This window comes from Scophthalmus maximus, chromosome 19 (genome assembly GCF_022379125.1).
Source record: "Scophthalmus maximus strain ysfricsl-2021 chromosome 19, ASM2237912v1, whole genome shotgun sequence".
Classification (NCBI taxonomy): Eukaryota; Metazoa; Chordata; class Actinopteri; order Pleuronectiformes; family Scophthalmidae; genus Scophthalmus; species Scophthalmus maximus.
In genome coordinates, this window is record NC_061533.1 from 3,620,001 (window position 1) to 3,644,001 (window position 24,001).

Sequence of the window (24,001 nt, forward strand, 5' to 3'; positions counted from 1 at the left end):
TTCTGCGTCATCGATTCGTATAAACAAACGCCGCGAGCTTCACCGGTCGACGCCGGTGCAGATACGCAGAGCGTCTGACGGAGGTTTTTTTACGTGGGCGACGGTCGTGGAGCTGGAGGGGGAAGCATCACCGGGAGGAGAGCATTTGACAAAGAACGGCGTCTGACGATGAAGCTGCGCCTCGGCACCGTGGGGGGGGGGGGGGGGGGGGGGGGGGGGGGGCGTCGGGATCAGTGCTGCTGGAGGACACGTTCAGATTCAACACTGCAATACACAGAAATACTCAAAGTGTCTTCCTCGATGGTGAGAGGCGCAGATAACCTCCGCTTTCTGACAAAGCACCAGAGCGAACACCCGGTCGCGGCGTCGACTGGGAATCGATGACCAGGTCAGAGGAGCCGTGCACCTCTGATGGAGACGGTCCTCCAACCACCTCAATACATATATAACTACTCTTTAATCAAAAAACTGAATTAAGGGGAACCTCAAATACAGTATTTCATCATACAGGCGTCCACATTCTATTGGCCACCTGGTGCCGTGTCTATATAGCGTGGACGTACAGAAAACTCAAAGTTTGGGGGTTTTCCTCCTTGTTTTCACACACTCACGCTCCCACTGAGGCCACGACAGGAAGTGAGAGGTGCTGAAACACACGCACACACACACGCACACACACACACGCACACGCACACACACGCCACTGCGACCTCGACCGTGAGCCGCAGCGACACATCTGCTCTCCTCTGCCGCGGACCAATCTAACACTTCCCCATCACTGACATTAGAGAATTGTTAAAAAAAAAAACTAAAAAAAAAAACGTGAAGAAAAATGAGAAAGTCTGTTTCCCATTGTCTGCCAGCACAATGTATCGCAGCCTTGTCGCCTGCATGATCGATACCAAAGGTCACACAGCTGCACAAGCGTGTCCGTCCAACCGTTTCAGACGTGGAAGTCACTGAGGCGTTCAGCTATTCAAAGTGGGAAAACGCTAAATGGCACGAAAGTCATTGCGCCTTGACCCCGCGGAGAATCGCGGGTTTGGTGAAGGAAAAAAAGTGTTGCGTGAAAAGCGCGATGGGCCTTTGAGGAGGCGCTCAGTCGGGGGGGGGGGGGGGGGCGGGGGGGGGGGCACAGTGCCTTGCTCAGAGGCAAGTCCTGCCGGGACAATCAATGCTGCGAATCCTCCGGTCTGGAGAACGTCCCAGAGACGAGGTCGGCTCAGGCTTTGACATCCAATCGGACGCCGCGCGAGCGGAACGCAGCCGAGATGCGGTGCCTCCGCCGTGCGGCAGCTCGTACCTGCTGAAAGACACATCGCCTCCGACTGGCCGGTTATTATTCTCTTACTCGTTTCCGCAGACTCGACGAGCGCCGGGTCTAGTATCTGACCGAGTGAATGTGATCCCAGAGGCGCCGCGTCGAGGCCGCGGCCGTCGTACATACGGGAGGCGTCTCGGGCGGTGAATATGTATGAGAGTCGAGTGGACGTGCATCATACAGCAGCGATACCCACACATGGTGCGGTGCGGTGACCCCCCCCCCCCCCCCCCCCCCCCCCCCCCCCCCCCCCACCCCCCACCGCCCCAACAGGGGAACCGGTGGTCTGTTTTTAACCTTGTCTGTTTCAAAGCAGCGCGACTTGCTGAGGAAGTTGATAACAATGTTATCTATGAAGCACTAATAACCCTTAATAAAGCCATGTGTCCATGCTCATAATAAACCCCTAACGAAGGCCATCTTATCATAGAACAATGTTAGAGTTCTTTTTCTAGCCAACAGGTTGAATATGGCGTCCGCTGTGCGAGGCCGGTGGCGGGCGACGACTCTGCCGTCATGGAAAATCACTTTGTGTAATGACATAGTGTGGCCATTGATGAAAAGATATTTTCTAAAAAAAAAAAAAGAGGGAATTTTCAACAGAAAAAATGTGCATAATGAAATAAAAAATGATATCCAATAGTATTCTGTCATTCCCCATTTCAAAACTATGAAACCTTGTTATTTCACAGATCACTGGTTCATGGTTATTTATACTAAACAATTTATTCATATGAATATTTACTTAATTCAATCTTCTTTTTTATTGATTCATATATAAAATAAATAATATATTTGAATACATATTCAATACACAGGAGCTTAACTGAAAACTGCTCCTTTAAAGTTCTGGAACTATTTTGTGACAATTACTTCCCTATTCATGAATTCAGATGCTCCTTCATCTATTGAATAACTAATGTGATTGTGTACGGCTTCCAGACAGGATCAAAACTATAAATTAAATCTGACCGGGATTGCTTTCAAACTGCCAGGCAAATATATATCAGGTAATGTTGATCATTTATGTTGTGTACAATCTTGTGTGCGAGCCGACTATGTGGGAAAATAGACGCTGAAATGTAATTTTAAAATTAAATTGAGCAGATGATTGGGGCTGGGCACACGTCGCTCTTTGAAAATTGTTTCCATTACAGCAATCAGAAAAAAAAAAAAATCTCCACGAGCAGAAGAAATAAGAAATAAAGTTCCTGAGTCTGTCAAAAGCTGCTGCGATAAGCTAAACATGTTAACGTTTTTTTCTCATAAATTGCCATAGGAACTTTAAATCAATGCGAGACCTTTTAATATATACGGTCTGTAGTTGGTAGCTGTACATGGAACCGGAACTATGAGAGCGACACGTGCGAGTGGCGGCCCGCCGTGACGTCACCCAAACGTTTCGAATCCTCGAGTTTTTCATTCTGACCAGCGCCATCTTTTTTTTGGAACCAGACGTGAGAGCCGGGTCTGACTGAGAGCTTGTCCACTTGCGCCCACCTACAACCTGCCAGTCGTTTTCTCACACACTTCTATAGAAACAACCAGTCGAGTCGCCCTCTGCTGGTGAGTCCAGAGAACACAGGCTTCGGGCACTTCTGCCTAGGCTCCATTTTCCGGACTACGTCACTTTTTATTTACAGTCTATGGACACGTGATGTTTGTACCATGAACCTTATGAAGACCTAATGAGCGGGGAAAGATCTTTTTTGTCATCAGCTATTGAAAGAAAAATGATAAGGAGCTGATTCTGTATATGACGGCGTTGGTTTGTGATGCTACATCGCCAAGCAATATTTTTTTTTTTGAACTCCCACGTGTAGCAGGAACTGGGTATAACAAAGTTTTGTCCACAGAGGGACGGTTACGGCGGCCTGTCCCAGTAGCAGGTCGTCCCCCTGGTCGCGTGTCCTACCTTGAGGCTGGTAGTCCACAGAGATGTCGGAGGGGGCCTGCAGCACGGCCGACCTGCGGTAAACCACGTGGACCCGGCCCTGGTCCTCCAGCTCCTGGGTGCCCCTCACCAGCGGCTCGATGAAGTACTCGTCGGAGTCGGTGCGGATCATTCCGGCCTGCGGCACAAGAGCGGGTCAGTTTGAGTCTCTGGGTCCTCAAACAAACGGTGGAACACAGATGCAAAATCACCAATTCCATCACCATATGCATGCATATATTAAAGTAAAATCTCAACAACAAACAAATGAGGACAGAGACGTGAAGTATAAAATCTCCGAACACGTGCGAGGGGACACGCTAACCAAGCTAAGCAAAACTGTGTCTGAATGAAACCATTTAGCCGTCGCAGCGGTGTGATGGAGAGCATTCGACAAATTGAGAGCAACAGCTTGAAACCTGGGTATTTTTCATTGCGGGCTCGGGGAACAGCCTGTAATTTTGGTTCAAAAGACGCATAACAGCCACATACTGGAGGAGGCTGTCAGCAACGTGACGGCTCTGGAGGTTAGAACCGGAATTTAAGTGGAGGGTTGAACGCGATTTCTCGTCATTTCTCTTCTCGAGCAGCAGAGAGGGAAAGCCGGGTCCTATCTGCAAAAATCTACTTAACACCAATCATGCTGCTGAAGGTCACAAATTAAGTAAATCGTTGCATTAGGCTGCGGTCGCATTTTTCAATTTGTCTGTTTTCTTTATCGGCGTGAACATTTAAGAAGCTTAATGACTGCAGGCGTGCCGAAAATTACATCCATTTCCTTTTAATTGCACACCGACAAACAAGAAAACAACATAATGACAGATTGATGCCCTAAAAAAACAAACCGTGTCCCAGTGTAAAACAGATGCATAAAACATAACAATGACATGCAAAGACAGCTGTGATCTACTAATGTAATTTTAAGTAATTTGTTCAGAGAAAAGCCCCCCCAAAAGAACTCAACAATGCGTTGACAGATATCTCCAGATGATTAGTCCACGGGGGTCAATGTGTTAGAGGTCAATGTGTTAGAGAGAGAGAGAGAGAGAGAGAGAGAGAGCCAGCGAGGGAGCGACAGCGGGGATAAGAGCACTGCACACAGCTCTGAACCGCTGCAACGGCACAATATGCTAAATTAGACACTTTTATGTCGTACAAAAGACTGTGGCTAAACGAACACATAAAGCATGTACAACACGCTCGCAGCCAGGGGATGCATCGGCCCCGCCGACGCTTTTCATTTGTGTTTGCAATTACCAGCTGGGTCAGCCGGCGGCTGCAGGCGGTGATCAGAAAGCTCTCGATCATTAGCGACACATTGGTACAAAATTGATTCGTGATGGCTTCCTGCCTCCCTCAGATTCCCCGCAATATGAAGCCAGACATGCCCGTGGTTTAAGGTGGACACCAAAGCTTCAGGTAACGCAATAAAGGCACAAACAGACTTAGCGTGCCGCTCATCACATCCAAACGATGTGGTACGGCAGGCGCCGCACGCCCGAAGGCCGGGTGAGGCCGCATCAATACATACACAAACACACACCGGAGGGTTGATGCGATTCCAAAGGCGTCGTCTGTAATCACTGGTGCATTTGCAAATAACTATGCCCCTTCAGAAAATGCCCCAAAAAAAACCCAGTTTAGAATTCCAACAAAGCCTCGGCCTAGTGTGAGGACATATGCAAATATGAACAATCGAAGCGTTCGTCACCAGCGGCACATCCAGCGAGACGGGGCGATCACTAATGGTTCAATGTTTAACAATCATGTTCATCTACTAGGGAGCGAGTTGCCTGGGCAGAATAGCAAAGAAAAAAATTGGCTGCTTCTGTGCACCTGTGCCGCAGACAGAGCCGCCTCTCACGGGGCTCCAGAGGAATTCGTTCCAGCTCTTGTTTGGCCAGTCGGGTCGGTCGGCCGGTCCAGCTCCTCGCGCCTGCAGCCCAACCAGGCCCGACTTACCTCGCGCTGGCCTCTCCACTAACACTCTGTTGGACTGTGCAGCCGACGCTGAACTGCCTTCCAACTCCCACAGTCCACGATGAACCAAACAACCCCCCCCCCACACAGACACACACACACACACACACACAAACACACACACACACCTTACTATTTACATGCACCAACTGTCCGCACTACAATTTAAACTCGTGTTCAAGTCTCCGCACACACGAAGAGAATATTCACAGCTCAATCAGTCTGCCATTGAAGTGAAATGAAATAGGACCGGCATCCAGGTGACCTCTGACCCAGACAGCCCCCCCCCCCCGCCTAAGAAAAATAGTGCTCTCTCACTTCCTCTTTCGCCCCCTAACGCGACGTCCGATTCGCTGCAGTTTAAGAGGAACTGATTTCTTCTGGCAACACGGCCGCGTTTTCAACGTCCCGCCAAGGTTTTTCCCCCGACCCGGGGTAATGATGCCGACGTGCGTCACGCGAACAAAAAATTGGCCCGTTTGAGTCGCCGAGGGCGCTTCCTTCCGCCTGTCACTCGCCATCACTTCTCATCGCGGATCTGTCGACACGAGGGGCTAAAATTAAAGTCTACCTCCGTCTGCCTGGGACTCCAACGACGATACGCAAAATATGTTTTAAACATGGACACGATCAAATGTGTTTGCGAACGCGCTCTGGATGCACCTGTCTGATCGCAGTGTGTGTCAACTGACCAAACCCAAACAGTCCTGTGTGTGTGTGTGTGTGTGTGTGTGTGTGTGTGTGTGTGTGTGTCCTCGAGGCCAGACAAACATGTCCAATGTATTTCCTTCTTCATAAATCACTTTCATAAGCAGATTTTTTAATATTTATTTTAAAGCAGCATTGCTTAATCATTATTTGAATCAATGTTTACATCAACCAGGAGCGCTGTGCTTCCTTCTTCAGGAGATGGAGCGGGTTGTCCACTGACCAGAAGGTCCATGGTTCCATGCCCGGTGTCTAAAAGATCCTCGTGCATGGGCGAGATGCTTCACTCTAAATTGCTCAATTCAATTCAATTTTATTTTGATTTGTATGGCGCCAAATCATAACATACATTATCTCAAGGCACTTTAAAAGCATATATTCGGTGTATGAATGATGTGTGATGGAAAAAGTGAGCTGTATTAGTGTGTGTGTGTGTGTGTGTGTGTGTGTGTGTGTCTGTGTGTGTGTGTGAAAATATGAGTTGTATGAGTTTCTAAACCGCATCGTGGCTCAATAAGACAAGAAAACGCCGTATAAATAGTCAATTTAGCATTTTTTGGTGGATTAACATCCCGAACTGTCAGTCGGAGAGAGAGTGTGAGAGCGAGTACAGTAACACCGACACGGGCGCAGTGTTTGTTTTGTTTTTCCTTCTGCGTTTTTTCCTAATTCGACAAAAAAAACAACAGCTTTGTATTTGTTTGAGTGAGGTGGTGCGTTTTTAGAAACAGCCTCCAAGGAAAATAAGAACAAGAGGAAACAACAGTGGCACAGTGTGAGCAAGACAAAAGAGTGATGACGATTTCAACTTGCATTTAAAAACAATGATATTGTTTCGCTCAGTTGAATCACACACACACACACACACACACACACACACACACACACACACACACACACACACACACACACACACACACACACACACACACACACACACACACACACACACACACACACACACACACACACACACACACACACACACACACACACACACACACACACACACACGCGCGTAAATGATCCGGGCCTGATACTTTCCGACGGATACACAGAAGCGAAGACGATGAATAGGACGTGGGTCCACGAGGCAGATGTACAGTAGAGGTTCCGGCGATCAAGAAATCAGAAAATGGAACCACAGCAACGCCTCGGATGTTTGTACGTTGACCAGCAAACACGCAGCAGACAGGAAAGAGTTCCGTGCCGGGAGAGAAAGACCTGGATCCTGGAGATCGGAGAAGAGCTGAGTGTGACATTCAGGTCATCGTATTCGAAATGGAATCTGTATTCGACAGCCGGAGGTGAATCTGAAACAAGACTGGACGAGGTGCAGGACGCGAGGAGGAGGAGAGTTGAGGGGATTTCGACACAGCATCGCCAGCAAAGTGACATGAATATGGTGCCGTTCACAATAAATGTTCGTGATTTGAATGGATCGACCGCTACTGTACAACACACTCATTCAATTTTTCTCTCAAGCGCCATGACACGCTATGTCAGGTGCTTTCCAATGCATAACAGATTTTTTTTTAATTATTTAGGTGGTGGAATATTTAGAAAATTCACATTATACATGTTGTAACTCGTAACTGCTGCAACTTTAACATTCTCGCAGCCGTAATTGTGTGTATTCCTCGCATACTTGCAGACACCCCTTCTAGATTTTCCTCTGCATGTCAGCATACATACGTCAGGCTCTGCTGCAGTTTCAATTTCCTCACTTGCGCCAGTACGAAGAGGCAGAGTCGGCGGATTGTCCCGGGGCTGGATCATTCCACCCGTAACCGCGTCACCCGTCACTTGGTTTTTTCATGCCTGAGCTCATCTCCCGTCGCGTCGACCTCCTCAGCTCGCAGCTAAAAAAAAAGCCAAATGTCCCCAAGGAGGGGCCGGACGCAAATAACATTTGGAGTTAAACTGAGGATGAAGCTCTAGCTCTGATTCGCTGACAACCACGAGTCGAGCGGAGAAGAGTCTCGATTCCTCTCAGAAGCCAACGGGCTCAGATGCCGGTGATGAAGAGGGAGCGTGGGTCCGACCGGCCGGCCCCCTCGAACACACCATGAACGAGGGGCGGAGAGCCTCTCCGGGTGAAGGTGGGATCCTGGGGGCTGTGCGGATGAAGACAGTGTCCAGTGCCGTGTAGGTCTCAGCATCAATATCAGCGTTCGAAAAAAAACAAAACGCCACCTTCTTGTCAGGACGCGCGGAGTCCAGGTCCAAATTTAAAACCCCCAACATCTGGCGAGTGCCTCAGAAGCTAACGCGTGTCTCCACGTTCATTTTTTTTTTTTTTTAATAATTAGATTAAAATCGCTCACTGCCTCTTTAAATACAGAAAACACTAAATAGGGCTGCGACCAATTATCATTAGTTATCATAGATTAATGAATCCAATCGTTGATTTTAGCGTCAGAAAGAAGTGGGGAAAAATAGCATCATTCCATGTGAGCGGCTGTTTCCGCGTGTGATTACTCGCGTCAGCCTCGTCGTCGTCGCCGTCGTCTGTGGAACCTGGAGAAACACTAATGATTCCTCCTGCTGTCATATTTTTAGCGTGGCGGTAGACTGGAGCTGAAAGCGCACGGGGGAGCGTGGTCGTTAGTGAAGACGAGGGCCGCCTATAAAAGTTCCCCTTCAATTATCGCTTCGGTCACCGAGGTAATTCAGCCAGGGGCCAAAAAGAATTTGTGCGACTTCAAAATGGGTCAAGCCTTGGTTTTGAAAATAGAGGGAGTGTGACTTTGTCCTGCTCCTTGTTTCAGATCAATCGGCCAATTTGGAGCCGGAGCAAAAACTTTACTTTATGTATTTCAGTGGGATTAGTGTGTCAACACACACACACACACACACACACACACACACACGCACACGCACACGCACACACACTCGTTTGTTTCCTTGGTTCTTCACAGTCTTTCTCTGTAATGAGGCCGATCTACTTGAAAAGACTTTATCACAATACGCACAACCAATTAACGTCATATGCAATTTTTAGGGCACTTGAGGTGTAATAAATGAATGTTGAATTAGCCGGTGCTGTTGAATGATTTTGTCAAGGGTAGTTATCTTTATCTCCGCATCCTCACCTGTGTCTGTGTGTGTGTGTGTGTGTGTGTGTGTGTGTGTGTGTGTGTGTGTGTGTGTGTGTGTGTTCGCCGCTGACAGTCCTGGAAATGAAGGGCAAAAAAAAAGAAATGAATGAAGGAAGAAGTTAAAGAGAGAGAGCGTGGAGATCGTCTTTGCATAGTTCAAATTAAAATCCTCTCCTCGTAAACACGGAGTCATTTTCAAACGCCTGCTGGAGGAATAATTCTAATAATAAGTGCAAGCGCGACCGACTGAGGCCGGCGACTAGCGGATACGCCGGCCGGCCCCGAGGCCTTTTCCCGGGTGCCCGAGCGGAACCCGCCTCGCCTCGCCGTCGACCATAAACAAATTGGCGTCGTCCGCGATAAATGGTTCCCCACACCTTCCATTAAAACCTAACACACCCATTATCTATTCTGAAATTTATAGATGTCGCTCTGACAAGAGGCACCAGGGGGGAAAGGACAAAGCGCTTGCTCGCGGAGCGTTTTTTCAAGCGCTCTCGGGGCCCCTCGAGAGGCCACAGGGGCCCCGAGCAGGAGCCTTGATTAAGGGCCGGCTGGGCTCGCCGGATGCGTCCGTCCATCCAGGTCAAATATAATGGACCTCCTCCTCATTAGTCTGGTTTTTAGAAGAACTCAGACAAGGTGATCCTCAGATATTTTTAAAACAGCAGCTTTTTCCGAGCTTTAATTTAGAAATATGTGACGTGTCCCGTGGTTCGCCCCCCCCCCCCCCCCCCCCCCCCCCCCCCCCCCCCCAAGAGGTCCAGGCCTGCATGCGTCATCATCAACCCCGTGTGAGGATGACAGTGTCCTGAAATCGCCCGGGAGCAGATTTCTGGAGCTGATCATCATTAGTCAAGGACATTTCTAATTTGAACGCGTCCCGAGCACTCGTGTTATGACTGAGGACATAATCCTCCGGTCCATTTCACTATTGAACCCGATATCGTCCGTGGCACTTCGCGGACCTCGCCTCCGTCTCTTAGGGGATAAGAATCAACGCGCTCGGCGGCGAGCGCCGCTTCATCTCCCCTGACACGTCTGTGGCCTAATCAATGATGCAGTTCGTTTGGCCCAGCGTGATGAAAGGGTTTCATCATTACCCTGCACTGACTCACATATAGACCTCTGTAACCTGGCCCCGGGCACAGCCCGCGGTGGCCTGTCACGGGCATCGGACTCCGTTTTCTTTTCATGACTGGACGATGGCTACTCGGCGCAAACCCGCGTATAAGAACAATCTCACCACCATCAACTAAATGGGACTCGTGATGTGATGTGAAATCACCAAAAATGCCAAATAGGAGCTGCTTCCAGCTTTATATGAAGCTCTATGTGTTCACATATGTATAATCAACTCTGAATGAGTTCAATACAGTCACGTGAGGTGGACCCGACCTCCGCGTGAGTCGCCATGTTTGCTGCGTCGTGTTGAATACGGTTGTCGAAACAAAACGTTCCCGAGTACGTCGCGTTCGCGTGGAATTTTTAGACGCTGCCAGAAACCGGAAATGAATGTTTTGGGTTTTTTTACAATTTCCAAACATTTTAATGACAAGTAGAAATCTGATCCGTGACTTGTGTTGTTGTCATTGATGCCGTGCTCTCGACTGCCGAGACAAGTTTCCCCTATTTGGCACGAAGAACTGAAAAAGTTCACGTAAAAGCCGCAGAAAACAAAAAAGTTTAGAAAAAACAACTTTTTTTTTAAGGAGTTCACTAGAAGTTCATCAGGATGGGAGAGCATAAAAAAAAAACTTAAACAGACCTACGCACGAAACCAAAGAACGAAACTTTGCTCTGAAAGTTGTCAGACGGAAAAAAAGAAAAGGTGGGGGCGACGAACGGGCCGATGGATTCATTGGACGATAGAGACGGTCACAAGTCGCAGCCATCGCGGCGAACGAGGCGACTTATTGCACATTCAATTAAGACTGTGATTCAGAGAGAGCGAGAGAGAGAGAAAAGGTGACACTCTCAGTGGTTTGCTTTTTCGAGAGAGCATAAAGATTGACTTTAATCGGCTGAGCGCAACTCGAGTTCACTCTCAGGCGAGGCCACGTTTCGGAGCGGGATTATCCGGCTATCGGATGCGCTGCACGTACAGTAATCACACAACCTCATCAGCGCCAAAGAAACACTGATCATCCGGGCGCCTCGTTCACAAGCGAACAATCTCCAGGCGCAAGGGGGGAGTAAGTGAGGTGAAAGGCGTTGTGGGTAATTACTGTGAAAGCTGTGGGACGGGAGCGCGTTCGGCCTCCTGAAGAACCCCTCGGCTCTCTCCGGGCCTGTGCGTCTTCTTCTCTTTTCGGGGGTTTTGATGGGCACGATCAGCGCGGAGACAATGGCAGGTGTCTGATAGAGGCTCCGCCAGTTGGTGCCTAAACACAAGCCCCTCAAAAAAGGGGATCAAGAGTCCTGTGTTCCATCAGTTTTAATATCCCCAACATCGGCCCCGGGCCAAGCAGACAGCGCTCGTCTGCCAACGAAAACATATGGGATTCAGCTGAAGGGCTCCAGTTTTTCAAAAAAACAGTCTCGTTCAGTCCAAACTTCTTAAGGAGGTCGGTGTGAGCGCGCTTTCGTTTTGGAGGGAGAGGAAAAAAAGAGGCTCTGGACTGAGCCGGGGACACTGCCACCTTTCACCCTGTGTGTTGTTCAAAGGTGTGTTTGCCTTTTAGAAAAATGTGAGCAAACCTCCGTCATCGTGACCTGCCATTTTCATCCCCGGCCCCTTTTTTACAGGAGCTTTTGAGGAGGAAGGAGAAGAAAAAAAGAGGAAAAAAAAACACACAAGTTCATTGCTTATGATTTCGCAAAAGAAGGAGGCAGTGAGAAGTGTTCGCGCCCCCGGAGAAGACGTAGACACTGTTTCTTTGTGCTTCGCTATGATTAACAGTCAAATATGGCAGAAGTCTGTTTGGCAAATTAACATGATAATAAATCCTCTTATCTTCATCCTCCAGTGCGTTTTTCTTTCATTTTCTGTTTTAAAGTTTTACCTCTGATGTGATGGAGCAGAGTTTATTATTATTATGTTTTGGGGGGGAGGAACACAAACGAACCTTTACGGATATTCAAATGGGAATCGAGCGGGAGTTTGTCGCTCAGCGCGTCCGGGGGGGGGGGGGGGCAGGGAAAGTGGAAGAAAACAATATGGGGAACTTATTTCAGGTGCGTCAGCGCAAACATTTGCCGGCGGCTTTGGAGGAGGCGGTGAGGGGAGTCCGCGCTCGGCTTGAAAATAGACCCTCCGCGCGCCGGGTGAATGGCCGGCAATGTCCGCCTGAGAGCGACAACAGAAAATGCGGGTTCTCCTCGGGTTTGTACGGGTCACGACTGAAACACACGTTTGAACACATAAATATCAATGAAAATAAGAAAAAAAGCCCCCGACGGCTGAGGAGAGAAACGTGGAAGAAGAAGAAATAGCTTGGGTTTGCACATCTTGCTGGTGTGGTGTGGTGGGGTGTGGTGTGGTGTGGTGTGGTGTGGTGTGGTGTGGTGTGGTGCCCCCCCCCCTCCATCCCTCCTCTCCTGTACCTCAAACCAAAGACCCAAACAGCTCTGGGGTCAAGCCTCTGCAACAAGCCTTGGCTGAGTCAACAAGGAACATTAAGAAACTATTAGTGAATAAAACGCTTGTGCACGCCTGCAGAAGAGGGAGCTGGCTCACTTTCTTTTCCCTAATCAAAAAGGATATTTTCTTAGCTTTTTTCTTTTTTTCCCTCCTCCTCCTCCTCCTCCTCCTCCTCCTCCTCCTCCTCCTCCTCCCCCTCCGCACGTCCAGAACGCTCCTTTACGTCTCCGAGGGGCCGAAAGTTTCAGGGCCGCCTGAACTCTTTGTCGCTCTCCACGAAATCTCGGCATCTCGGCGCAGTCCGAACGCCGCGCCGCGCCGCGCCGCCCGGGTCGGGCTGACGAGCGCCGCGGTGACGACGTCCTCCGGCGGGGGGTCTTCCTCGCTCCGAGAGGACACTCCAACGTGACGCGGTAGCCATCGGGCCGAGCGAGGCCGTGTGTTTACACTCGCGCGCGCCGCAGACGCGGCAGTGCCTCACCCTTTTGGCTGGCGGGGGCCGATTATGCAACGTGACACACATTAAGCGGCGGCCAAGTTTTCTTCTTTATTTTTTTTTTCCAAGAGAGAGAGAGATGCTGGCGTGGCAACGGTTAACATCAGCGGCCTGACATCCAGTCTGCGAGCCGCGAGCTCGGGTCGGGGCCCCCGTGTTTGTCTGTGTCTGTCGGCCGGGGCCGGTCGGCTCGTCTGCCAAGGCCTGCCGAGGAGAAGGAAGTAATAATCCTCCTCCATGCAACACAGGGTAGGAGGACGGGAGGGGTTTTTCGGTTTTTTTCTTCTCGTTCCAGCTGTCCTGCTTCGTGGAAAACAAACGAGCGGGGCTGGAGCAGTGTTTCACCGCTGCTTCGAGGCCTTTCCACACAGCTCACGGTGTGTCCGCCACGGCGAAATAAAAGATGGCACTCGATGGGCACGTAGGTGGCACAAAGTGCACAAGGTCAGATTTAACTTTGGCCCCCCGACTCTCACACGTGACGCGGATCTCATGCTCCGCGATCGACGGGATTGGGTCAGAACCTTCACGTCGTCTAGGGCCACGCGGAAAACCTTGGCACCCAATCAGACGGATTTCTGTCTGAACACAACCTGTCCACCACAGTGAGGCGGGATGTCATCTTCCCTTTGTCTTGTCCCCGGTAAAGATTTAAGTTTCCTCACTACACGTCACCACAAAGAGGAATCTAACAATTACACTATATTGTCCTACATAATGCAGCTGCAGAGTGTGAGTTGAAAACTGTGGAAATATAACGACAGCTAGATTCCACTCAGTACTGTATCACTTTGAATATTAAAACGCTGGACCGCTATTGTGAGTAGGCCACTTTTAAGACTTAAAAATCATAAAAGCATAAAGGATGACATTGGTATGATGTAAGCAACGCGGCTACAGCTCGTTGAATTCATAAACGGTTGTGTTCGATTTACAGAAGGCGTGCGAACGACCAAGCATTGACGATAGTATTGGGCCGGCTCTGATTCCTCGAGTAACTCCATCATAAAAAAAATAATAGTTTCAAATTCTTGCTGGAAGCTTCGTTTAATCCATGTGACGTACTGCTCAGTGTGTGTTTTGTATATTAACTTGATCTTTCATAAGGAGGAAAGTATCTCTTTTTATCCGATTATTCGATGGAATAATCGGTAGAATACTCAAATAATGGATAGCTGCAGCACTACTGTGGTCGTGCACATGTGTCTAAGGAGCCAATTACATTCACATTGTCTGACTTCTGCATTAAGAAAAAACTACAGCTCGCATCTCGACTTTCCTCTCACTGTTTCCTGTGGCGTTGTTACGCTCTCCGCAGAGCTCCAGACACTTCAGTGTCCTATATTGCTTTTTGCAGAATACAGTATCAGTGGACTGGGGGGAGGGGGGTGGGGGAGTCGGAGTGAATCTGTTGTTGCAGAGAGGTTTGGACATGTTTTGACAGCCTCTTGTCACCTCTAGCGTGGAAAAAAGAAAAACCTACTCAAGTTAAAATACCATTTTCAGCGGCACTCCTGGGGTCTGGTTCACTTACGACGTGTCTTTCCAAAAAATAGGGGGAAGATGACTTTTCTTCACCCCCCCCCCCCACCAAAAAAACAAAAACAAAAGCTAAGTATGAAAAAGAAACTTTTTCTCGACACTGCTGTGCAGAAGGCTTTAGGCGCTCTGGATGTTAAGATTCTTATTCATCATCGCAATCATTCATTCACGATACCATCAGGGGGGCCGTCTGATTGGTCGGCGAATTCTTCTTCTGCAGCACGACAAGGACCTCAAACGCACCGCCAGAGTCACAAAGACACGATCGTCAGTGAAAAAAGGAGAACAAGGAGTCCTGGAGCGCACGGTGTGGCCCCCCCGCAGAGCGTCGAGGAGTCAGGCTGGGATAACGTGAAGAGACAAAAGACACTGAGACGGGCCGAATCTGCCACCGAGGGGAACACGAGCGGGTCCAATAACATGTTGCATAACGTCTCCACACCCTTAATTTAAACTTTGTCCAACTTCATGAACGAAAAGAAAAGAAGGCGGTAAAACGCGACAGGCATCAACCAACCAACCGTTATGTTCCACAAAGGCTGCGATAACCAACAGGCAGTCAAAGATGGAACAACAATCTGCAGGACGGAGTTCGCCGATGAATGAAAATTCCATAAACCGCTGCCGGATTTTTATTCAGGGAACAGAAAGTCCATCATGTCTTTGGGGAGAAGTGTCTCGTTGGCAACGGAGCGAGCGGTGAGCACAGCCATCGAGACAGAAGACCCAGTCACGAGCGGCTCCAGCAGCATCGATTGCACAAAGTCTCAAGACTCTCGTGATGATTAAAACATTGTCCAACTCTATAAACGGAAGAAACAGGTCAGTAAAACGCGACAGGCATCAACCAACCGACCAACCGATATGTTCCAAAGTCTCTGCGATAACCCGCAGGCGGTCAAGAAAAATCCCCCGCGGCCCGAGAGCCTTGGCGTGTGGATGGAACAACAAGTCTGCAGGACAAAGTTGGCCGATGAAGGAAAATCCCATATGCCGCTGCCGGGTTTTTATTGAGGAACAGAAAGTCCATAATCTCCCTGATGATAAAGTCTTTGAGGGGAAATGTCTCGCTGACAACGGAGCGAGCGTTGAGCAGAGCCATCGAGACTCCCCGACGACGCCCGGCTCGCTCGCTGTCTTCGAAAGAAGTCATTCTGGGCCCGTCTGGCCTTCCATACTTGAGGAGCTCGCTGCACACGCAACAAACGGCACAAGCGCGAGAGGTGGAATGGCATTTGTAAGTGGCCCCGAGAGGCGGGCGGGTGGATAAAGGTGAATTTTTGCCATTATCCTGTGAAGGAGTGGGAGTGTACAGTTGCATTCACTGACGCTCCATTAACAGAGGCACGGCTGGATAAATGGCAGGACTCTGATCTCTTATTGCCGGAATGGAAATCATCCCACTTGCACAGATCAATCGATGCTCCAGAATTCATCAACCACATACCGAGCACAAAAAAGTCATGTTGCGAAGAGATGGATTGATTGTCGACTACACATCATCATTTGTACCCTCACTGGGTGGGCAGACGCTTGAAGTAGACTTTGGCGAACGGCGGCCCCCCCGTCGTCAGCCTCACCAAGCTCCCCAAGTTAGGAATCATAAATGGTTCCCCTGAGTTCTTCCCCCAGAGGATCAGGGCAGAAGAGGGGTCGATAGGCTCGTTGTGCTCTTTGACACCGTGGTCCCAAGAGGTGGACGTGACCTCCGAGTCGACCCCGAGAGACGGGCACACTGATAAAACGTTAAAAAAAAAATCGGACGATTTTCAGGTTCAGGTTCTTTTTTCAATTGGAACTGAGCAGATCTATGGATGTTTATTTCGTGTTTATTCACTTTCCCTTTTTTTGCCTCCGTCCTGCTGTAGCACGGACCGTTTTCCTGTAATTTCACAAAGATTTAAGTCTGGAACAATGACAATTAAATTACCGGGGGGGGACCACCGGGGAACGTTTGGTTGATGTTAATCCCATTTGAAGGGGGGCTTAACGCATCAAGAAGCGCCAAAAGTCGCACCAAGAGTAATCCGCGAGTGTTTAACCTCAACAGCGCCGCGCGTAAATGCTAATGTCAGGTGCGGGTCGCGTCGGGGGCCGGGCCAAGAATAACAACACTCCGGCACAAAGCCTCTCTGCATCGGTGCGCGCAGCAAAACCTCGCTCGCCGGGAGATTAACGCGTTTCCCGTGTTTGCCTCGGAGGATTAAATGGAAAAATGGAAAAAAAGTCTGAATGTTTGCGTTTTTCTCGAGACCCCGAAGCTCCGTCCGCCGTTATGTCACTTGTAACCGATTGTATTAATGTCCTCGCTAATCCTCCCACTGCTCTGCAATGTGTGGACGAGAAACAGACCCCCGGAGATAACGTCCGTCGTCCCTTAGGCCCTAAACAACAGTTCATCAGACATGAGAAGGCCCCGCCCACCCCCGCCTCCCCCTCTCTCTTTGCCTTTCGGGCTCATCGACCCCATAATAAATAATCTGCAGCAACGCAAGACCGTCAACTCTGCGACGGGGCAACACTGTGAGCGCGGACCAGGAGAGGCGAGATACCTTGGGAGTCATGTGGAGGAGGGAGGAGGTGAAACGGTACAGCACGCAGCCTCCTCTGACATGGAGGTCAGTCGCATTCCTCCGCTGTTTGCTCTAATCGTCCCTTTTAAAGGGTCGGGTGCTGCTCGACTTTCAAAGCCCCCGTGAGCAACAGAGAGACCTCAGCCCGGGACGGACGGTCACTCCTCCTCCCGACGGGCGCACTGCACTCGTTAAACCGCCGTCGCCGTTCATTTAAAGAGAAGCTCCGCGCGGACCAGGTGTGTCTCGAGAATCAAACTCTGTCATTATGTCCCGTAAAGAGGGGAGGCGAAGGCCTCCGCGGAGCCCGCGTTTCCACAGACGGTGGAAGAGTTCAAAAGGGTTTTTGAAGATTTTAGACTTCAAACCGGCTCGAATGTCTGTGTGTTCATGTGTAGGACGGGCACAGGGTTATAAATCTTTATCAGAAGGATCCGTCTCCTCAATACTTTACTCAAGACCTAAGAGGACCAGCATCCCCGACCGTCCTGGCAAATATCAGTCACGTTTATCCACGCGTGTCCGGATGATTTTACTTTTTTCTCGCAATTTCAACACTCGGAAAGTTGTTTTGAAATCGATACTTGAACGCCTTGATCGCCTTGACCACGGTAACCCCTGACAACCCACTGCTCGCGGCCACACGAGACTCTAGGAAAAGTGTGGGACGTTCTCGGACCTGACGGGATCACGAAATATGAAATATGATGTTCCATGAGTATGAAAATGTGATGAACATAGACTGATGATCTTTTGCTCTGTTGACTATCCGCTGAATTAATCCATGGATTGTTTTGCGCGTAAAATGCCAGGTGTAAAATTAAAAAAATGCCAATCATAATCTCCCAAAGCAGACGCGAACAACCTCACATTACTTTTTTTTTTTTTTTTCAAGGAATCCATCAATAAAAACATGGAGAATATGGGGCATCCCAGAAGCCTCGGCGGTCTCTGTGCAGACTCCTGTGTAACACATCGCTGCAACATCCATGGTTTAAAGTTTAAATCAGATTTGGAAAATAATCCAGGTTTTAACCAATCACGCCTCCTCGGAGGTTAATGGGCCAATGGGCCGGCGGATTTCCTCCTCCTCCTCCTCCTCCTCGTCGGCCCTATTTGAATGCGCCCCTCCGCCCCGACCCCCCCCCGACAGATTCATTTCTGGCCCGCGCTTTAAAAACGTGGCAGAAAAACAGAGCCGCAGCAACTGGTCATTTCTCATCGGTGCTTATCAAGACATCCTTCTCTCATGCGGCCATGTGCAACGTGAAGGCCCCCCCCCCCCGCGGGTCAACGGGGATCTGCAGGGAGGAGGTATCTGCCTCAGCAGCATTCAGCAGCCGGGCTACATGCCTGCTGCCGTAAAGACTTCCAGACAGCAGCCTGGCTATAATTAAGAAACAGTAAAACACACACCTAGCGAGGGCCAGGGCTACCACTCGAGATCAAAGACCCCCGGCCCCTCGACGACGGGCTTCTTTTCATCAGCAAACCACTGGGGTCGGGTTTTTTTTTCTTTTTTGGCGTTCGGTGTTTGATGTCGAGTTACGCAGGCCTCGAAATTTAGGGGTGGCGGCGAAAAAACAAAAGCGGATCGTGTTTAGCAAGTTCAGTGCAGGCTAATCACATTTTGGCTTTGACTTGATTTTCACTCAAAAAATAAAATAATAATAATAATAAATAATGAAAAATAAAACAACCCAAAAACTGAATGATTTTCATGCGTATTGCGCAGCTGTCGCCACCAATGTGTTGTTTCGCAGAATTGATCGGTCGCAATTATAGATTAAGCTCCATTGTGAGTCTGACAGCCTCCAGACGCAGACAGTGACAGGAACATTCGGGGGAGAGAAAAAGAAAAAAAAAAAGCCCAAATGAGCTGTGGATGTGTCTGTGTCCACTGTGAGAGGTCCAACAGTAGGAATTAGGAAGTATAATATTCATAATTGTGTTTTGCAAAAAGGTGTATAATCGCCTGGAACAAAGAGTGATTGCGTATCCGTGTCGTGCTTCTGCAGGAGCCCAGAACGGTCAAACCAAACGCTGAAAGAGAACCTGCTTCTCCCTGACAAGACTCAAAATGCAACTTCGCCATTAGAGTCACACATTCCTACAGACTGGACCTGTCACAGGATTTCCAGAACAGAAGAGATTACTGATCAACAGGTTCTTTGGGGGCGCCAACCATATTTTTGTAATCAGATTATTGACTGATTAAAAATATTTTTTGGAAAATACATTTATTAATTTTTTTTAAATCACTGATGCATTACTGGATTCCTGTGTCATCTTTTTGTTTTTCTCTGACTCTCCGTCTCATTCTCATAATGTTTTGCTCTTTTAAAGAGCAAGCGAGGTCACACTGACACGCACAGATTTCATTTCAGATCATCGGTTTTGTCGCATTATGTCCCGAAATATGCAGCGGCCTGCGGCGGCGGGGGGGCTCTGATTGCCGCAGTGTGTGGTACACGAAGTCCTCCGGTGATGCTGATGGCTGCAGAGGATGATTCCGGTAAAAGAAAGTGATGAGAAAGATTGGAGAAAGGGAAAAGTTTTGTGATCACACTCCCCCACCGCCACAATAAAAAAAAAGGATTTGGGCTGCAACTTTTAAATTCAGATTTTATCCCGAATTTATATTGTTGACGCTTTTTCATGTGGCAGTTTCTTTAAAATAACTTGAATAAATACCCACTGACGCCATCGCACACTGTGACATGCTGCTGTGCAGCGGCAGCCGTGTCGGATCATCCCTCCATTGGGAAAAGCGGTTGACCTGCGAAGGCTTCCGGCGACTTCAAAGTGACATCCTGCCACAACAGTATTTACAAAGCAAAACACTCACTTCCTGTGTGCGCCCCCCCCCCCCCCCCCCCACAGGCCCAACTCCCCCCGTGAGGTTCAACTGTAAACGTCTCCGAATCTGTCCGAGTGACAAACTGCTTCCTCCCGCTCCAATTCTGGGGGAAACGACCAAAATCCTGCGCTGACTCAAAGGTCTGACGGGAATTATCATCTGTCGTCATTGTCATATTTGTTTTTGAGAGGATTCTCACACCGACGCTGCAGTGGGGAGCGAAGCAGAGCACGCTCGACAATGCTCTCACTCTCCTTACGTTGCTCACTCCGTTCCCCAGGATGTAGAGCACAGAATCAAAAATATTATTCACTTGTACGTTGGGATCGCAAATCAATGGTTTATTATTATTTACTTTTTGACGCAGGTTACATCTTCAAGACGAGGGCGTGGTGCAGATGGTATTCTTCTTCGGCTGTGCAAATTACAAAACTGAATTTGCATTTGTAAAATTAGGTTATCTAAATGGGAATTATATGGAGTTAAACCCCCCCCCCCCCCCCCCCCCTTCGGGGGCAGTTGCCCACTCACTGATCCAGCCTTGAACTTATTTCTGCGTTGCACTGTCCTTGATGATACAAAGACAGTGTAAAAGACGAAAGTATGAAGTCTCCTAGGCTTACAAAGAGAAACTTCATTTTAATACATAGTACTTCATGTCCTGTGAGGATTCTGGCTCACTCACATTAAATCAGTTAGTGAACTAATTAACATTCCTCAAAGGCAGGACCGGGGTCTCTGGGGCCGACCAAGCAACAAAAGCAGATGAGCTAAACCTACACATTAAATGAGTCATGCTGGAATAAGTATAATTCATATTCACTTTCTCGTTTCTTTCCTTCATTATACACATACCCGTAGGCCCTTCAACATACTGTATCTTCTCATTGTCCTCTACAGACAGTCGGGTGTCTCCAAACTAACTTCAAGATGAACGACAGCCGGATGTATTTGGCGTCTGGTGTGATCTAAAGTAATCTGGACTTGCTGGGATGCTCTGCCATGGAATATGTCAATTAAAACCCCAGCGTTGGAATTTAATAGGTCTCCGTTTGTTGTCTTGTAGAGCTGAAACAATTATACATAAAAATGAATCCGCGTGCCATTTCGACGATTGATTCATGTTTTAATTAGTTTAACCAAATAAAACCGGACAAACGCTCTCGGTGACAATCTTCTCGTCAGATTCTGCTTTTCATTTAAATAAATAAGGACCAGTGTCTTTATTCGGGCCTCAGTGCGTCCACCATGCAAAATACTGCTCATTGTAAATCTGTTTATTCATTCAGATGGGAGCAGTCGTGTTGTTACTTCCAGATGAATTCCACTTTGAGGCTCCTGCTTCCTGGCGAGCTTTATGTCTTTATGAACTTTAATAACACGACTTGTCAAAGGCGGGATTTTTAAGGTGCATTTACTGTAGCCTGGAGATTGCACTTACTTTAATACGCTTGTTTGAGATGTTTTATTTATTAATAATTGATTGATTCTTGCTCACTTTATAATCGACTTTGGAGATTCCTCCACTCGGCACGTTTAAGTGTATGAACCGTCATCGGTGCTATTGTCATTATTAATGGCTTCTCGCTTTCCTCTGTTTTCAGATCTTTATTCATCATAACCTTCATCTGCACATAAAAATTGCATGTCTGACACGTTGTCTGGAGTTACATGGTGTTTGACTTGACGGCGTTACGATGTTTCGAGCGGAAACCCTGAAACAAAAGCTGTCTTCGCGTACGTCAACGTGTTCGAATTTGGAATTTTTTACGAAACTACCACCTTTAAAAAGCAGCAGGTCAGTATCACTCACTTTTGGCTGACCGGCGTAACTGTCAAAAGCCTCCCGCTTTCACACTCGTCTGCCAACATGTGCTGCCTTGTTACGAGGCGTTTAATGTGGAGAGAATAAAGCAAACCCCTGCAGAGCACCTTTTGGCCATCCACTGAGAATCAAGTCCTGAGGAGGAGCACTCACACATCCAACAACACGCAGACAGCAGGGCTTTGCAGTACTACGTGTTTTCGCACATCCATCCATCGTCTACCGCTTTATCCATTTAAGGGTCGCTGGGGGGCTGGAGCCAATCCCAGCTGACATCGGGCGAGAGGCGGGGTTCACCCTGGACAGGTCACATATACAGAGACAAACAACCATTCACTCTCACACCCACGATCAATCTAGAGTCTCCAATGAACCTGACCCCATTCTGCATGTCTCTGGACTGTGGGAGGAAGCCGGAGAACCCGGAGAGAAAACCCACGCATACACGGGGAGAACATGCAAACTCCCCGGTTGGTTTGAACCGGGACCCGAACCCAGGACCTTCTTGCCGTGAGACGAAAGTGATAACCTCTACGTGCAGCCCGTGTCTTCGCACACAAGACCCGAATTGCTAGAGGCACTTTCGCTCACTATCATCATGTGATGTTGCAGCCGGGTTTGTGCACAGACGGTAAACCTTTACAAAGGCAGCAGCCCAGTGCAATCTTACACTCCAGCAGTCTGTTGCTCAGTCTAACAGATTAAGTTGCGCGGTGCCCCGAGGTACAGTAGATTAAGACGGATACCCCCGAAGGTGTATGATTAAAAAGATGAGGCCGGTGTCACTTACTGCTTTTAATTACCGTCAAAAATCCCCCTGCGGAAAACTATAAGACCAAAGATTTAACTATCTTACCAACTAAGTGTCTGTGCAGCCGCGGCCGCATGTCGCTCGTACACCTCCGTGGTTATTAAAACGTATTAATAAGACAAAGCTGACATTGGGCCCAAAGCGGGAGCTGTTTAACAGCTGTCTGAGGCTAGGGTTAGGGCGCAGAGCTGATTTCTAAAGTTCAGCACGGCGTAGTTTACTTTGGAACGCTACTAGCACGAGTAGCTTTGTACAAAGGACTGGACAAACTGCCCGTTATTGGGGCAGGATGAAGGGTCAGATGATCACCAATCTGATTATGGTTCAGCCCACAGGGAGCATGAATGTTTGCGGTAGTTGATGAGGTGTTCCACTCAAGCCCGAGTTTTGTGCCAATCCATCTGGCTTAGTGATGAACGCGGGCTGCTGGTGAAGACGTGAAGAGTCAACGCATCAACGGAGTCATTCGGGCTCATCCTCTGGGGACCCTGCGTATCTGTACAAACTGTAATGGTGGTCCATTACATAGCTGCTGAGATATTTCAGTCCGGTCAAGTAGTGGACTCAAACAACAGGCTCCACCACTAGCAGTGCGGCTAAAATGCCGTGCGGTTGCATCGGGTGATGAACTATTTTATTGTTGTGAGCTGTAGTTTAGTCTCGGCCGCCGCATTTCTGCCTGCGGGCATCATGCTTGGCCACGCGCCTCGGTGTTTAGTTGCTGAGAGGAGTCAACAAGTACGGTCAAGGTTTCACTCCAGTAAACACAGATTTGTCAGTTCATTCAAATGATCGAGACGCGAGATGAGATGACTGCTCTGCATTATTACTACACCTGTTTCTTCTTAGGGAATAAAGTACACTTAAGCAATATCTGACCACAGCTACACACACTGTACTTGTTAACAGGGTGGATTCGTCGCTGCTTTCGGTTTTCCTCAGAGGAACTGTTTTTATAATAACAAAGATAGCATAACAGCAGCTTGATCTTTTTAACGCGTTGATTTCTGGACGCCCCATCAGGAGTGAGGGGTTACGGGTACATCCTTTTGTTTCGCTTTTCGAACATCTGCTGCGGCATTTCAGCGGAGGCGCTTCCTTTGAAGGACTTTGGTTTAAGCTAACCGACACTTTGCTTGAACGCGCGAGATGTTTCTCTGGCCTGATCTGGAAGATTGGGGCCCAGGTCATTTCCCGATTACTGTTCAAGTGTTTTACGAGGGGTGATGGGGAGGATGGTACTGCCGACTTTTGTGGAGCACAAAGGC

The 24,001-nt window shown here is 48.6% G+C and overlaps 1 protein-coding gene across 2 annotated transcripts in view; it reads right to left on the reverse strand.

Moving 5' to 3' along the window:
- Positions 1-24,001, reverse strand: part of adamts3 (ADAM metallopeptidase with thrombospondin type 1 motif, 3) — a 113,582-nt gene that overhangs the window by 81,312 nt on the left and 8,269 nt on the right. For both annotated transcript variants that reach the window (XM_035638733.2, XM_035638734.2), the window contains exon 4: positions 3,237-3,393. In XM_035638733.2, coding sequence (XP_035494626.2) covers positions 3,237-3,393 — 157 coding nt within the window. The remainder of the gene's footprint in view (positions 1-3,236; positions 3,394-24,001) is intronic.